The sequence below is a fragment of the Scyliorhinus canicula genome, chromosome 6, assembly GCF_902713615.1.
Source record: "Scyliorhinus canicula chromosome 6, sScyCan1.1, whole genome shotgun sequence".
NCBI classification, from domain to species: Eukaryota; Metazoa; Chordata; class Chondrichthyes; order Carcharhiniformes; family Scyliorhinidae; genus Scyliorhinus; species Scyliorhinus canicula.
This window is the reverse complement of record NC_052151.1, coordinates 35873169-35890702: the sequence shown is the minus strand read 5'-3', so window position 1 is coordinate 35890702 and position 17534 is coordinate 35873169. Positions and strand designations below refer to the sequence as shown.

Here is a 17534-nt window from a genome sequence, read left to right as displayed (position 1 = left end):
AATATGTATGCCTGAATTAAACTTGGGGAAACAGATTGCTTTTGGTGGGAACTATCCTTGTGGAAAATCCGCTGCATGTTTTCCAGGTTGCAAAAGTGATTGTCCTTCAAAAGTACTTACTTGGCTGTTAGTGATGAGAAAGTCACTATATAAATGCAAGTAAATGTTTCTTACTGCCTTGCTGCAATATCTATTATAATGCTATAGCTGAAACCCCAGGTGAACAGACTAATGTATGGATCCTGACCACGGTTCACTGCCGTAATACTGGGGCATTGTGCGGGAATGGTGCTGGCCAGCGCCTCTCAGAGTTCCCAGGGTCAGGTTATTGACACAAAACTCAGTAATATTGTGTGCACACTGTCTGCCTCGTTGGTCTGTAAATTGGATAGATTTTGTTTTCTATTCGTTAATGGGATGTGGGCATCTCTGGCTGGGCCAGCATTTATTTCCCATCCCTGAGTCACATGTAGACCAGACAAAGAGCAATGGATTTCCTTCCCTAGAGGGCATTAGTGAACCAACTGGGGTTTTTGTTTGCTACCATTGACAGTGCTTACATGGTCATCATTTTTAATTCCAGATTTTGTATTGAATTCAGATTTCGCCATCTGCCATGGTGGCAGATTGGAACCCACAGCCCCAGAGGATTCCCCTGGGTCCCAGCAGTTACTAGCCAAGCAGTAATACCACTTACGCCCATGCCTCCTTTACACTCCCTGAATGGAGCCAACGACAGGCCGTCTATTGGTTCATTTTGGATAGTGCCGGAGAGCTGCAGGTCCCAGTCGAAACTCCAGAGGCAGAATTCTCATAAGGGAACCATGTTTGGCTGGTTGAGGCTTTGGTTGAATTTAGGTGTGGACGGGCAGGCCTTTAGGGACCATTGCTAAGGCTGCCTTACCCACATTTTCCTGAATGCAGGTGGCCCAGTATTGGCTGTACGCGGGGAACCCACTTTTTGCAGCGGAGACCTCAAACAGATATTAGGCCCCCATGTGACACACGCCAAATGCCTAATGCATGCCTTTATTTTTTCCTCTTTCTTCATCAATATCGTGGATGGTGCTCCTCTTGCATGTAGTGACTGTTTTCCCAGCCTGACCTCTGGGGCGCTTCAAGAGCCATTTTGCACTGGAGACACGGGAACCTCGCATGTCCTAACGGCACTCGGCACAGGATTGGCGATTGGGTGGGTGTTTGAACAAACAATGAGGGGCTTGCTCTTTTTCCCCAGAGATGAAGTTCCAGTGTTTGAAACCGTTAAGGTGATGTGAAAATGAAAATGAAATGAAAATGGCTTATTGTCACGAGTAGGCTTCAATGAAGTTACTGTGAAAAGCCCCTAGTCGCCACATTCCGGCGCCTGTCCGGGGAGGCTGGTACGGGAATCGAACCGTGCTGCTGGCCTGCTTGGTCTGCTTTAAAAGCCAGTGATTTAGCCCAGTGAGCTAAATCAGCCCCGTTGAGGGATTTGAAGAGGAGCTCAGTAATAGCTTTGTCTCCAAGTTGCCAGTGGTGGTGAGTGCAGGTCGCCGTGGATGAGGGCAGGACTGCAGAGGAGGTAGAGTAGAGGGGGTCACGGAAAATATCTAAGGATGAGGAGTTGCAGAGAGGAGGCAAGGACATTTTGACGAAAGAAGTTGCAAAGAGACTTGGGAGGGCAGCGGGCGAGAAGGACTTTGAAGGAAAAATAGAAATGTTACCGAATGCGATACTCAAAGGAGGATGATACAGGATAGGACATGCCACAGCCTGATGCGTGACGACAAATGTTTCAGTACATCATGGGGCTGGATTCTCCGCCCCGCCACATCACTTTTCAGCCTCAACCCGCTGGCGGGATTCTCCGTTACGCCGGCCGGCCAATGGGGTTCCCCATTGTGGGGCAGCCCCCAGGCACCAGCAAAAACGGAGCATCCCGCCGGCGGAGAATCCCTATATGTCTGCATGAGATGGGGGGGGCGGGATTATCTCAGCCATGTTGTGTCGGGGGCGGCGCGGAGAAGGGAGCCACTGTGCATTCGCGCGTTAACGCCGGCCCCACTGCACTTGCCGCGTTGGCGCTGGTCCCACTGCGCATGCGCGGACCCCGCGGCACCCAGTTGACGCCGGCATCAGCAGTTGGAGCGGCGAGGGTCGCTCCAGTGCCGTGCTGGCCTCCTATAGGGGCCACAATTGCTGATAATGAGGCCATGTTGGCACCGTCAAGAAACGCCATCCCTGGTGTAAGGAATGAGGAGCTAACTACACCAATGGTTTGCATTCTATCACTGCAGTGAGGCAGTGTTCTTATGCTGCTTGTAGCTTGTCATGAGTTACCATAGTCACGCGAGGTCTCTGTGAGGCACTCCATGTGCTGCTGTGTGGCCCGTGCTGAAGTTTAAAAAGCCATTCCGCAACACGTGGCTCATTATAATGATTCCTTTCTTCCACCACTCGGGGAGAGATTTTTATTGAGTGCTGTGTTCAGTATAGTTCCAGTGCTGATTGAAATGTTTGTGCTGCATTCACACCAGTGAATTGTATACATTAAAAATTTTTTAACCTCAGAATATCTTATCTTGGTTAGCGATGTATAATTAATTGCGTCGATCTGATAACCTTTGTTCAAACATAGAAATGTTATTCAATAGCTGTAATGCACTCTGAGGGAGATCTGAGATCACAAAAGGTGCTCTACAAATGCTTTTTGTCCTTCATTCTTAGTGCTAGTTCCACAATGAAACTAGCTTCGCAATAGGGCAATGTGTCCCAAAGTCATTTCTTTTCCTCCTCCCCCCGCCCCCCCAACCCACATTTGGAAATCCATATGGGTGGTGGGTGGGTGGTGGAATTTCAGAATAAGTGCATTTGATGTACCGTTGGACGGCTGGCTGAACCTTTGGATTGACAGAGGTGTGTGAATGGAGCTTCCGGTCTCTTGTTTCAGGGAATGTTGGGAGAACAAGGAACGACATCAAATAACTTTGGGAAAGTGAGGTTCTTTTTCAGTATGGATGGGCCGAATTCTGCCTCTTGTTGCTGGGGCAACAACAAGATGGGAGCGATCGTGCATCATTTACCACCTCCATTCATGCTCACAGCAGCTGCCACTTCCTTCAGCCCCCCCTCCCCAGCAGCTGGATGGTCCAGAAACCCTCCCAGTTTCAGGTGGGATTCCAGTTGTCACATGCAAGGTGAGGTTCTACATTGGTTATGGGACCCTGATTGTTGAGGTGTTGTACATGGGCACAGTGTGCACTAAATTGGTGTTAGGAGCTGATTGACCTGATGGGGACTGCAGCAGGCCACTCCAGAATAGATGGTCATCTTCTCGATTGTTTAGAAAATGGTTATATAACACACAACAGTACAGCACAGAACAGGCCCTTTGGCCCACAATGCTGTGCCGACCACTTATCCTAATCTATGGGCCTAGATTCCACGGAACCCTTCCCGTACCTGAAGATAGCTGGAGTCAGAAGGAGGGTAGCACAGTGGTTAGCACTGTTGCTTCACAGCACCAGAGTCCCAGGTCCGATTCCCGGCTTGGGTCACTGTGCGGAATCTGCACATTCTCCCTTGTCTGCGTGGGTTTCCTACGGGTGCTCCGGTTTCCTCCCACAAGTCCCGAAAGACGTGCTGTTAGGTGAATTGGACATTCTGAATTCTCCCTCTGTGTACCCGAACAGGCGCCGGAATGTGGTGACCAGGGGCTTTTCACAGTAACTTCATTGCAGTCGTAACATAAGCCTGCTTGTGACAATAATAACGATTATTATTATTGTAAGAAGAGTAAAACTCTCAAAGCTCCACTTCAAGCGTGACATAAGGCCCTAAACATTGATTTTTCCATGTATGTGACACGAGCCAGCAACAGAGGGAAATGGCAACGTTACTTGTGGGCTTGCATGTGCCACCATGATGATCAGTGGCTACAGCAGTTAATGACAACTGGTGCCATTGCTGAAAATAGCAACCCCCAATGACACCTAATAACCACCAGTATCAGAACCAAGGCTCCTCGTGGATTGGCCTCTTCAGCCATCGGTCTAGGGGGTCATTTGAAACTATCCCCTGGCCAATGGATTTGTTGCATCCCCAGCACCTCATTGACTGAATCCGATGGCGTGTAACATCAGCCTGTTTGCCGCTCGCCGTGCTGGGGAATGCAACGTACCGAGTTCATTGACTGCAGCGTGATTTTCCTCTCGCTGCTCCGCGTGGCTCGCTGACCGAAGGAGCAGCGAGACCTTGTGGCGAGGCACATTCTCAGCGGTTACGTACTCGCCTGACACGAGCTGGAGACACGCCCATTAACATTCAACTGAAAGGCACTTTTCTAAAAAGCTTCCATAAATTTTTAAACATGCAAGTGTGGCACGTCCGCTCACCGAAGTTCGGCTGCCATTCTGAACCTGGGCCACTATTTTCAGCCACAACATCCGGGCCATTATTGTGATTGTGTATAAATGAATAAATATTGGAGTCTGGTGCGGGGAATGTTTGCCCTGCCTTTTCACACTGCCAGAACTCATTTAACCTCGAGCAACACCCCACATCTTCAGACCAGTTGCTGTCTTGGTGGAAATGGGTGCGCAGAGCGCATCTGATGTAGCGAGTTACTGACTTCTGTACCATCTATTATACCCTCAATATGCCCATTCATTGCAATGATTACAATTCTTTCTGCCGTCTGCCGGGTGAGTGTTGGGGTGTCTGTACTTGTTGGATTATAAATCCTGAACAAAATATTTTTTTGTTATGTCTCTCCTGCCACAACGTCCAATCGTTTAGATTTCCTCTGGGTTTTTTTAAACATTTCTCTTTGAACGTGATTGTTAAGTGATGTAAAATTTAATCGTTGATTTCAATGATTGTGTGTGTGTGTGTGTGTGTGTTTTTTTTAGGGGAAGGAATTAGGGAGGAATCAGTGGGGGAGTGTTGACAATCTGGGGGCCTACTCGGGCCAGAATTCAAATTTTAGGGGCCTCACGGTAGCATGGTGGTTAGCATCAATGCTTCACAGCTCCAGGGTCCCAGGTTCGATTCCCGGCTGGGTCACTGTCTGTGTGGAGTCTGCACGTCCTCCCCGTGTGTGCGTGGGTTTCCTCCGGGTGCTCCGGTTTCCTCCCACAGTCCAAAGATGTGCGGGTTAGGTGGATTGGCCATGCTAAATTGCCCGTAGTGTAAGGTTAATGGGGGGATTGTTGGGTTACGGGTATACGGGTTACGTGGGTTTAAGTGGGGTGATCATTGCTCGGCACAACATCGAGGGCCGAAGGGCCTGTTCTGTGCTGTACTGTTCTAAAAAAAAAAAAAAATTGCACAGGAATCTGGCAGGATTTTAGGGCAGGAGGAGGTTCTAAAGAGGAGGAGTGAGGAGGAGTGAGTGTTTTCGATGTATTTTCAGTTCAGAGAATGTGCAAGGTGAGAGGGTGCCCCAGAGAAGATTAGAATAATGGAGGGGTAACAAAGACAATATGGGTTATGGGTCTCGGCAATGGATGATGCAGGTCAGGTGAATTGGACGTGAAAAAATTGCCTCTTGTGTCCAGGGGATAGGGCGGGGGTAGCAGACCTAGATAGGGTGCTCTTTCAGAGAGTCGGTGCAGACTAGATGGGCCGAATGGCCTCCTTCCGCACTGTAGGGAATCTATGATTGTACGAGCTGATGCAGGATCAGACATGGGCAGAGTTATGGAGGTGGAAGTGGAAATCGGCAGCCTAATTGATGGGGCAGATTTGGATTTAGGAGCTCGGCTCTGGACCGGGAGCCCCTGCCAGCTTTGTGAGCAGTCTGGCTCAGCCGGACAAAATGGGTGAAGTTGGTGGCTCGGTGACTGAATCGTTGGTGGGGACTGAAGAGGGAGTCTCACCAACTCTGATCACCCAGTATGACTTGCCTCAGGAGGAAGATGGCCTTTCATTGCCTTGTTCGCTCTTTTCACCTGGATAATTTTGTATCAAATGGGAACTCATTTGGTTGAGTGAGGGGATTGGCATTGAAAAGTTTACCTCACTGTTCTGTGCCAGTTTGAAGCAATAAGCCACTATTCCAATGATCTGTTGAGAGCAACAGAGGCTCTTACTGGGGCAGGATTTCCAAGCCACGGGGAGAGGTTCAGGTCAGCAGAATGTTGGGGACTTTTCACTCCATGAACTATTCGTACATGGGACGTGGGCGACGCAGGCTGTGCCAGCATTTATTGCCCATCCCTACTTGCCCGTTTTAAAATCTTTATTGTCACAAGTAGGCTTGCATGAACACTGCAATGAAGTTACTGTGAAAATCCCCTAGTCACCATATTCCGGCGCCTGTTCGGGTACACAGAGGGGGAATTCAGAATATCCAATTCACCTAACAGCACGTCTTTCAGGACTTGTGGGAGGAAACGGGAGCACCCGGAGGAAACCCACGTAGACACGGGGAGAACGTGCAGACCCCGCACAATGACCCAGAGGGGATTCGACCCTGGGACCATGGTGCTGTGAAGCCATAGTGCTAACCACTTGTGCTACCGTGCCGCCCCGAGGCAGTTAAGAGTCGAACACATTGCAAGGTCCGGGGGTCACATGTAGGCCAGACCAGGCAAGGACGACAGATTTCTTTCCCAAAAGGACATTAGTGAACCAGATGGGTTTTTACGACAAGCGACAATGGTTTCAGGGTCATCGTTAGACTTTTAATTCCAGATTTTTATTTAAATCAAATTTCACAGTGGTGTCACAGTTGTCAAGTTTCAGTGGTGGGATTTGAACCCCGGTTCCCAGAGCATTGCTCTGGGTCTCTGGATTGCTAGTGCAGTGACAATGCCGCTGCGCCACCACCTCCATGTTTATTTATTTTTATAACCAGTTCCCTATCTTGGAAGCCAGCTGATGGGTGAGGTACTCTCTCCAGTAGGGACCTCAGCACAAGATTAGTTTTCTGCTTCTCAGGTTCGAGGTACCTGGCAATGAATACAGCATGGTTTGGAGTGGTGTGTGAGTGTGGGTGGGGGTGTGTGGGTGTGTGTGTGTGGTCATCGTGTCCAAGAGATTGGGGCAGAGAAGGGGACTAGGGAGGATGGTATAACCACAACATGTGCTTGGTGAGCAGGTTTGTTGGCCCTGGAGCATTGTGGGAAAGGTGTGTACCTCTTTGGCCAGAAGGTCCCACCCTTTGACCCTCTGGATCTTCATGCTTGTTGGATCCAGTCCAGGTAAATCCCTGCAGCACTTATCTTCACTGCGTCAAACATTGTTCACGGTGCAATAGCAAAGCCCTTTGTTGCTTTCAGGCAGATGGGCTGTCTTGTTGGACATCTTGTGTTCAAATACCAAATGGCAGCTTTAGGTTCAATCAGATGCTGCAGAGAATTGCAACTTTTAAAACATAGGGTGCAATTCTCTGGGAAAATTTCCAAGTGTTGTAGCGAGTGGGAATTGCCGCGAGCTTCCTGGCGTTGGCCCAGCGAGGCCGGCAACGCAATTCAACATTGATTGGTCCACTTAACGAGGCCTCACAGGCCTCACACCGCAAATGAAATCTCGCCAGCTGATTCTCCAGCACCGCGCTCGCCAGCACCGCGCTCGCCAGCACCGCGCTCGCCAGCACCGCGCTCGCCAGCACCGCGCTCGCCAGCACCGCGCTCGCCAGCACCGCGTTCGCCAGCACCGCGCTCGCCAGCACCGCGCTCACCAGCTGATTTGCCAGCACCGCGCTCACCAGCACCGCGCTCACCAGCACCGCGCTCACCAGCACCGCGCTCACCAGCACCGCGCTCACCAGCACCGCGCTCGCCAGTACCGCGCTCGCCAGCACCGCGCTCGCCAGCTGATTCTCCAGCACCGCGCTCGCCAGCACCGCGCTCGCCAGCACCGCGCTCGCCAGCACCGCGCTCGCCAGCACCGCGCTCGCCAGCACCGCGCTCGCCAGCACCGCGCTCGCCAGTACCGCGCTCGCCAGCTGATTTGCCAGCTCCGCGCTCGCCAGCACCGCGCTCGCCAGCTGATTTGCCAGCTCCGCGCTCGCCAGCACCGCGCTCGCCAGCACCGCGCTCGCCAGTACCGCGCTCGCCAGCTGATTTGCCAGCTCCGCGCTCGCCAGCACCGCGCTCGCCAGCACCGCGCTCGCCAGCACCGCGCTCGCCAGCTGATTTGCCAGCACCGCGCTCGCCAGTACCGCGCTCGCCAGCTGATTTGCCAGCACCGCGCTCGCCAGCACCGCGCTCGCCAGCACCGCGCTCGCCAGTACCGCGCTCGCCAGTACCGCGCTCGCCAGCACCGCGCTCGCCAGCCCCCCCCCCTGTTAATAAGGTCGAGCAGCACTTAAGCTGCACTTGTTCAGCACCTTGTAACAATGGCGCTGAGGAGACCGGACACTGACCTGGGGAGGCTGCTACAAGCTGTGGAGGCCAGGAGGGATGTCCTGTTCCGTACGAGTGTCCAGGAGGGTCAGCCGTAGGGCAGCCTGGGGCGAGGTGGCGACGGCAGTGAGCTCGGGGAGTGTGATCAGGAGGACGTGTCAGCGTGAGTGAGCAGACACCAACACCCCCCACCTCCCCCAACCATTCCGCCCCCACGGGAGACCTCTCTGTTAACATAGGGCACCCACAGATGGCTCGGTGAGCGAAGGGCGACATGCGTGGCATCTATTACCGCTGGACCTGGGGCACCCCGATAATGGCACAGAAACCTGTTGACCGGGTATTTTGTTGGGCTTGGGCCATGTCACAGATGATGTCGTATTCCGCCTGGGCAAACAGGGCATCTGTAAACTGTCTGATGCACCTGTGGGATGCCACATAGGTCCCCGCTCGAGCCCTGTAATGGCCCCAAGGGGTAAACGTTCAGGGCTGCCATGACCTTGATGGCCACTGGAACATGGTACAGGTGCTGCACCGTCTCCTTGTTGAGGTGGAACCTCCTGTGTCACGCACTGTCTGTCACGAACGACCAGCGATGCCTGTACACCCTGGGCCGGGTCCCTCCCTGGCCTGATGGGTGGCCGGGTCCTCAGTGTGTGGGGCAGGGTCCGGTACGGGGCCGTCTCCTTCAGCATCTGCTGACGCTGCTACTGCTGGCGTCCGGCTGCCCGGCCTAGCAACAAGACTAGGGCAACATCCCTGCCACAGCGTTCAATATCTATAAGGAATTGAGAGAGGGGTGATAGACTGACAAACAGCAGCGGTCCCATCCTGGGACCCTCCATTCCCCCATTGATCCCCGCACTCCTGGCTGCAACAGGCCCTCCCTCATCGGACTCCAGACCTTGTACTACAGACACCCGCTCGTAACGTCACTTGGACCGGGTGCTGGTCCCCTCCCCATGGCACCCGCTCACCCTCCGGTCGTGGGCATGTCTCCGGAGCTGTGTCCCATCCTCTGGGTGTATGGATGTTGGCTGCTGTGTGTGTAGTGTTCCCTCCCGCAGTGTCCAGGCATCACGGTTTAATTGGGATGCTAGGCAATGATTCCACATGCTCCATGGCCTGCCCACCCATGGGAAACCACTTGGGTTGTGTGAAGTGCTCACTTAACCATGATTGCCAATTTCCTGTTTGCGATAGCCTTCAGCCACACGGCCAGAGGCCTCGGCAGGCGGTGGGGGTTCGGGTGGTCCGTAGGCCAGATAGGCAGGAAGAAGGGTTGCCCCCCCCTGATAGGGTAAACACGATCCAGGGATTGGCATGGTGGTGCATGATCCCCACAAAGGCCCAGGGTGTACAGGGGTCGCTGGTTGTACGACCAGAAGATGGACAGCGCGTGACGCTGGAGGCTCCACCTCAACAAGATTTAATTTTATCATTGATGACATTTGTTAGTCTGGGAGGCTGAAGTCATAAATAACCTGGAGCTAGACCCTCCGCTCAAGCAACATTTGTTTTTATTCTGGGGATGTGGGTGATTGCCAAAGTTGCCAATTGTTGATCTTCGCGAGTTGCCCTGAGCGTCTGGTGGATTATCCCCTCTGACGTTCGTCTCCAGTGTCTTCGATTTGGGAGGTGGAAGGCTGCTGAGCCCCCACTGGGGACACTTTGGATCACCGTGGCGATTGACCTTGAGCTGGCATCTTGAGGGCCCTGCCTGTTGCCCATAATCCTAAACTTGTAATTATTTTTGGATGCTGCAGCAGACATTGCTGTTACTCTTGTTGCATTTTAGGATTTGTATTGGTGGGGTTGGCTAAATGAAGTGTGAAGATTCAGGAGATTCCAAATGTATCCTGGGTGGAAGTTAAAAAAAAAAAATGTGTTTCGGAATAACTGGAGTATAGTTGGAAGCTGCGTTGCTGTAATGAACTTTGGGTTTGGCCCACTTAAAAATTTAAACTAATGTCAGCTCTGGTTCAGCAGGAGCCCATCTGCCTCAGCTGAGATTGTGACCCAGCGACAGTGAAGGAACAGCGATATATTTCCAAGTCAGGATGGTGTGTGGCTTGGAGGGGAACCTCCAGGTGGTGGTTGTCATGATATGCAGGCGTGCACATAACTAGATACAGACAGGCAGCTAATGAACACAGAGAACAGGACATAACCAATTAGTAGGCAGAACACTTGGGGGTGGGATCTGACTATAAAAGGCACTCGGCACTCACACTCCGCCTCTTTCCACTGGGGACATCTACAAAGCGAGTCAGGGTGTATATATCACATAACACCTCCAGCACGTGGCTAAGAGCTAGTCTGGTTCAGTCAGACAGAGTAACCACACTTAGGTTAGCAGAGAGTCGAACTCACAGAGAACTGTGCTAACTGTGTGACAGGTTCAATAAACCTGATTGAACTAACTTCAAGATCTGGAGTATATTTCAGTTATAGCTGCATCCAGTTGCAGCCCGTGTTATCTCAGTGTGCTTAACACGACAGTGGTGTTCCCATGTATCCTCCAATCCCGGCCCCGGATCACTGTCCGTGTGGAGTTTGCACATTCTCCCCGTGTTTGCGTGGATCTCACCCCGACAACCCAAAGATGTGCAGGGTAGGTGGATTGGCCACGCTAAATTGCCCCTTTAATTGGGGGGAAAAGAATTGGTTACTTTAAATTTAATTTTTAAAAATCTGCTGCCCTTGTCCCTCTCAATCGATGGTAACGGTTGTGGGTTTTGTAAGATTTTAAGATGTCCTGAAATTCTGAAAGGGGTTATGGAAGGGCAGCACAGTGGTTAGCACTGTGGCCTCACAGCTCCAGGGTCCCAGGTTCAATTCCCGGCTTGGGTCACTGTCTGTGCGGAGTCTGCACGTTCTCCCCATGTATGCGTGGGTTTCCTCCGGGTGCTCCGGTTTCGTCCCACAAGTCCTGAAAGATGCCCTTGTTAGGTGAATTGGACATTCTGAATTCTCCCCAGTGTACCCAAACAGGCGCCGGAATGTGGCGACTCGGGGCTTTTCACAGTAACTTCATTGCAGTGTTAATGTAAGCCTACTTGTTACACTAAGATTATTATTATAGAAAACCATCTTGCAACATTAGCAATTTTTCTGTTAGTCCTTGATAAAAGCAGAAATGTTCTAAATAAACCTTCATACTTCACCCTTTCAACTTGTTTTGTCTTATTCAGATGATAAAAATGACGCATTCGTTTATTTTAACGAGAGATACTCAAGGTTATAAAGTAGAATTTAATTCTATTCATCAAGCTTGATGAGCGGCATTGCAAGGATCGTGACATCAATTGAATTTGGGCAGAACCTGATCTGTCGGGTCAGCATTGCCATTTTCCATTCTCTAGCTGAACCGTTCCTTTTAGTTCTCCCACAATGAGGAGTAAAGGTAATCCTGGCTGCTTTCAACTGTCTCGCCTGACTAATGACTCTTGGTTTTGAAGCAGCCAGTTTTACGAGTTGAAAAGATCTTTCTTACGAGGTTCCTTGCTGGCCTTTTGCTTTATGGCCTTCGCCTGGAAAGACTTCCGTGGACCATCGGGAGGAACTGCTGAAACGTTGACTGGAATGGTCGGAATGGATTGAGGATGTTGGCAGTTTTGTGCCTCCTCACTCACCACATGCGAACCTTCATCCCACTCGGGCCAGCTGAGCTGGATTTTTACACTTCAGTCCTTAAGTGTTCCCTTTCACCATTCAGTGGTTTGCAGTGCAGGTCACCTGGACTGTCCTCGGAGATGATGATATCTCCACCAATGAGTTTGCTTGGCTGCCATTCCTGAGGATTGCTGCCAGTTTTACAAGAGGGAACTTTCTCTGTGTCAAATCGCCCTGCTGGCTGAGCCTCACTTTGTTAATGCCTTCACTGTGCAAGCTGCATTCTGATGGTCCGTCGTTGGATTTTTAATCTTTCTGTGTAATCATCTTAGCAAACCCATTGGGAGTTAGATATTTTGTGATGCCAACTTCACTGTTTTGGTTTCACCTGTAATACACCCCTTCCAGAACACCCCCCCCCTCCCCCCCCCCAAACCCTCCCACCCTCGATAACTGTAAGGAGCACTGACCCGTCGAATGGCCAAAGTCTTTACGTTAATGTTCCTTCTGGAGCTTGGGAGTTTGTTTGTCAAACACTGACCCAATTTTTCTCGCCGAAATGTAATATCTCGCCCTTATGGTGAAGTTCCTTTCATAATTCCATACACATCCTGCAAGTTTATTACTGGACAGTGTTACTCAACACTAATTATACTCTAAACCCATGAATCAGGGTATTATTGTAAGTGGAGCTGGTGGAAAGTCGATGAGCACTAAAGTTCCAACTTGAGTTTTTACTGAAAAATTCTAAGTTAAATTGAATTCCGTTCAGGAATGATCAGGTCCTTGGAGGAACGGCATTACTTTTGGACGATGAGAATGGCCTTTGATTAAGTGAGGAACGAGAGCTTAAGATGATTGTAGTAAGGCAGTGCTTTGGTTAAGCGACCAGAACAAGTAAGCATGAGAGCATGTTCGAAAGCCGCCATGGCAGATGGACGTTTTGAACCCGGCTTTTAAACTATAAATAAATCTCGTCGGAGGAAAATGGCGCCATCACCAATATGCGGCCAGGATGGTCAGTGGCTGCAGCTGCTTGGCAGCAGGCGCCAACCCTGGACACTTTTGAGCACTTGGAAGCTGGAGTACCATGGCATTTCAGCACAGGAATGGTGCGTCCTTATCTACTCTGAAAATATTTGCAGTTGATTACTAGGAAATTCTACTAGTAGCATATGTTATAAATTATTAATCTGATGTCCCAATAGAGATGGAAAAACAAATACTGGCACTATTTATATGTGGAATTGGCCTTCCATGATAACTAATATTTGCCATTCTCCTGCATTCTAAAGCCATAGACTCTTTGCAACAATGTTTTGCAAATGTCTCCAATTGATGACCATGTTTTCTTTTCTTTGCTTCCCAAAGACTCTGTCTTCACTTTGTTTCTGGTTGAACAATCCTCTGTCTGTTTCTCGGGTGTGCTTTTGGTATGTTTGGGAATCTCAGCAATAATGCCAAGAGGTGTCGGAATGATTAAGATGAAAACAACCGCAGATCACCTGCTTGTCTCCTGTCTTTCACCCCCACCCTCCACTTGCCAAAATCATTTAGCTCAGTTTTACTTAGTGGAAGTAAATCGTCCCCGATCTTTGAATGAGTCATGAACTTGCCTGGACTTGAATATGGAAGTTAATATGGTGAAATCTTGTCAGACCTTTTGAAGTGTTTAATTGAAAGCCTTTCTGAAGTAACTTCCAGAAATCTAGAAAGCTGTTATTTGCACACGGTAAAATCAAAGATTATTTGCAAACTAACCACAGCATAAAGCTTGGACTTTGTTTACGCAAATGCATGTTTCCTTTGCTTGCACATACTGTTTGCATGTTTTCTAGATTATCAGCAAGTATCATTTCTGAAATGGGACAGCCACAAACATTCTGTTCAAAAGAACCTATTACCAGACGCCAATGAAATCTTGCACAGCAGAAGGTCGTGGCTCTTGTTTAGTCGGCACCTCATACCAAAATGTACCCTACATACTACACACCTCATGTAGCACCAATGCTCACTTGGGTTGGCAGATAACGGCCAGGGTGAGAGGCTCGTCTATTTTAAGTCCTGGGTGTCATAATATCCACTCATGTATATAATGAGATGCAGACAGGCAGTGATTGACACATGGGATAACCAATGAACACACAACACAGAATAACCAATCACCAGACAGGACACCACCACTATAAAGCCCACAGGGCATTAAGACTCCCGCTCTTTTTGGTACCCAGACACTGAGACAGTCAGTGTACACAAGTCAGTGGGCACAACTGCCATGTGGTAGCTAGTAAGTCTGGTCGAGCCAGTAAGAGGTCATCAGTAGAATTAGTAGAGTCAACCCACAGCTGAACAGGTACAGCCGTTCATAGTTAAATAAAACCGTGTTGGATCATCTCCGGTGTCAGACGTTTGTTTCTAACTTCCCTGCAGTCAACGTCGAACCAACCTGCTTAGCACATCACTGGGTGTGGTGTAAATTTGCCCAAAGCCAATGGGGGTGATGTTTTAAGCTGATGGGTGAGGCTGGGATTTTGGGAGGCAGGCGTCACCGCTGGGGATCCGAGGGACTGGTAGTTCATTGGGACGGAGGTTGGGATTGGGAATCCTTTGTGTTCGGAGAAGGGGTCATGGGGAGGATGGAGGTCCGTTGTGCTGGTGTGGGACGCCCTGATTAGCAAAGGCTCCAAGCTTTCCTCGTGGGGCCAGGAGGAACAGTCCTAGAAATCCGTTCAGAGTAAAATTGGAAGGTGTAAAACTGGCATCTCTGTTGATCCCGTCCATTGCTCACAGCGAATTAGATGACCCCTGTGTGTAAAAAAAAACTTGCCTTGCACATCTCCTCCAAACTTTGCCCCTCTCACCTTAAACCGATGTTCCCAAGTAATTGACCTTTCCACCCAGGGAAAAAGCTTCTGACTATCCACTCTAAACCACGGCACTCAGAATTTTATAAACCTCTATCAGGTCGCCCCTCCATCATTCCATCCATCATACCCATTGTCCTTTGATTCTGCATCATTTGTTAATCTTTCAGTGGTTAATCTCTCAACCATTTGGGCCTTTGTTCTCTGAAACTCCTTCAGTAAAACTCCGATTTTCACCGGTGCCTCCTGTCATCTCTAACCATCAATGCCCACACTCTTCATGTGAAGCTCCTTGACACAAAGGCAAGAAGTAAATCACAGGGTAATGAAGACGATTGCATTGAGCTTAATTGTCTTCGTTTCTGGGTTCTGCTGTAACCATTAATGTGTGCCCAAAATTTGATGGAATTGAATGGCCGGGAACATTTTGGGTGTCCTCATTGATGTCCGATATTGGGATGCTGGGAGATGGAAACAGTAGCAGCTACAAATAGGAAAACTTTACTTGCATTCTATGTGTTGTATTAAGCAATGTGTGTTCACTCTCTTTGCAGCATGGGTAGGTTCGCTGTCCATGGGAATGATTTTCTTCTGCTCTCCTATCGTGAGTGTTTTTACGGACCTGTTTGGATGCAGAAAAACTGCAACAGTTGGGGCTGCTGTAGCTTTCATTGGACTCATTGCAAGTTCATTTGTCAAGTGAGTTTTCAGCTGCATATTTCAACTATTTTGTAGTAATTTATAGTAACTTTTTCTCTGTCTCCGACAGTGTTCCTACCGTTACTTTTGTTGAACGTGCTTTGAGGAGCGTTTTTTAAAATGGGCTGCTCGCCCACGTACCACAAGTTGAACTAAAAAGTTTGTCAGGTAACAATTGGCAGAATCTTGTTGGGGTATGGGCTGGAGAGCTAGCGAGAGACCCATGCTGCCTCTTTTCGGGAAGGCCCAGGCTGGCCAGAAGTGGGATCCCCATCCCAGGGGAAGGTCCCCGGGTCAACCCTTTAACTCACAGTCCGAACCCGCCCAATCCCCCCCCGGACCCTTGGGGGAGCCCTTGACTGCAGCCTGACAGTGGCAGGGAACACATTAACAATGGGGTGACCCCTTTGACCCCCACTCTGGGTCCACTGCACCAGGGCTGTGCTTGGCCATACTTACACCAAAGCCCCCCTGGTGGATTTTCCAATGTGGGGGGGTTGGAGCAACATATGGGGGTCAGGTGGGGGCGGGGAATGGGTAATCCCGGCCAAGCTCTCTGCTCGATGGAGTTCTGATGAACTACCTGAAATGTTAACCCTATTTCTCTCACCAGATGCAGAGCGCTTCCAACGTTTTCTGTTTGGATTTCATATTTCCATCATTGCTTCTGTGTCACCATCTCTTTTCTGCCTTCTTGGGGCTCCTGAAGCACTGTTTGTCTTCATTGAGAAGTGAAAAGAAAAAGAAGTCAGGGTCATGGGTTCATCCACTCCAGCTCCCCCCTCCTCACAACATGAAATCAGTCCAACCCAAGTCCTAGATCATCCATTGTCAGTAACCATGATGGTGTATTATCGCTCCTCACCCCGTCTCGAGTATTCAACACAGTCAGCGGCAACACCTTTCTCCAATACCTCCCTGACATTGTCCAGTTCAGTGATCCAGCCTTCATGACCCGATCAAGTCCTGAAATCAGTTTCCAAGTGGAGGATCATCAGCTGCATTGAATTCATAGACCTGCTGAGTTACCTTTTTCCATGAGGAAAGAAAGCAAGAACAAGCGCCTTCCTTGCACTGCTGCCATAGCTCTGAGTAACTGAGTGTTTCCTAGGTCGATATTGTGGTGATATGCCTGTAGATAATATTACATGTACTCAGCAGTGTGACCTCCCACCAGCAGGTGGCGTCAGACATCAGTCAGGTGACATCCAGTGAGCAGAAGAAGGTTGTAAGGCGTACACAAGGATAGTCGTACATGAGGATAGTTCCAGGAGAGTCTAATGTAACTTTGTCTGTATAAGATTCTGATCGTCACCTTACCACGTGTACATTAATAAAGCAGCGTTCTGGCTAAGTCACCAGCAGTGCTGTAGAATTACTGCAAGACAAGATCACAGAACACAACATGGTACCAGAAGTGTTGAAGATTTGAGGGTAACATTGGAAAAGGTGAAGTTAAATCGGCTGAAGAGCCGTCCTGGTGAACTCCGACCAATGGTGACTCAACACCGTAAAAGAGACTGAAGTTCGAGACGGAAGGCTTGAAGCACCCCACCAGCTTTAAGTATCGGGTAACGTAGACAAAAACTGGCATGTCTTCAAACAGCAGTTAACCTCTATGTATGGACCCTTGGCCTGCAGGCACAGCCTGACAAAAGGCAAATTGTTTTGCTGCTCACAGTGGCGGGTCCACAAGCACCCCCCCCCCCCCCCCCCCAAAAGAATGAGACATTTGAGAGATACATTTTTCATACACGTACCCGGAAGACTGCTGAATCTTTCGACAGCTTTGTCACTGAGGCTGAAGGCCCAGTCCTGTAATTTCAATAGTCTGAAATCTTCAGTGATCCGCGAGAGGTTGCTGCGGGATGAAGATTTGATATTGGAACAAGCAATAAAGATTTGCCATTCGAGTGAGTTAACTGCGCAGCAAATCAGCACACTCAGCTTGAAGCATTCTGGTGTCAACAGAGGAAGACGCCAGTGCCATTAGCGCTGTGACGCACGCCATAAAGAAACGTGG

General features: G+C 49.7%; 1 protein-coding gene across 1 annotated transcript in view; it reads left to right on the top strand.

Moving 5' to 3' along the window:
• slc16a10 (solute carrier family 16 member 10) overlaps positions 1–17534 on the top strand; it is a 142110-nt gene that overhangs the window by 68092 nt on the left and 56484 nt on the right. The window contains exon 2 of the mRNA XM_038799150.1: positions 15367–15511. Within this exon, the coding sequence (XP_038655078.1) occupies positions 15367–15511 (145 nt within the window). The remainder of the gene's footprint in view (positions 1–15366; positions 15512–17534) is intronic.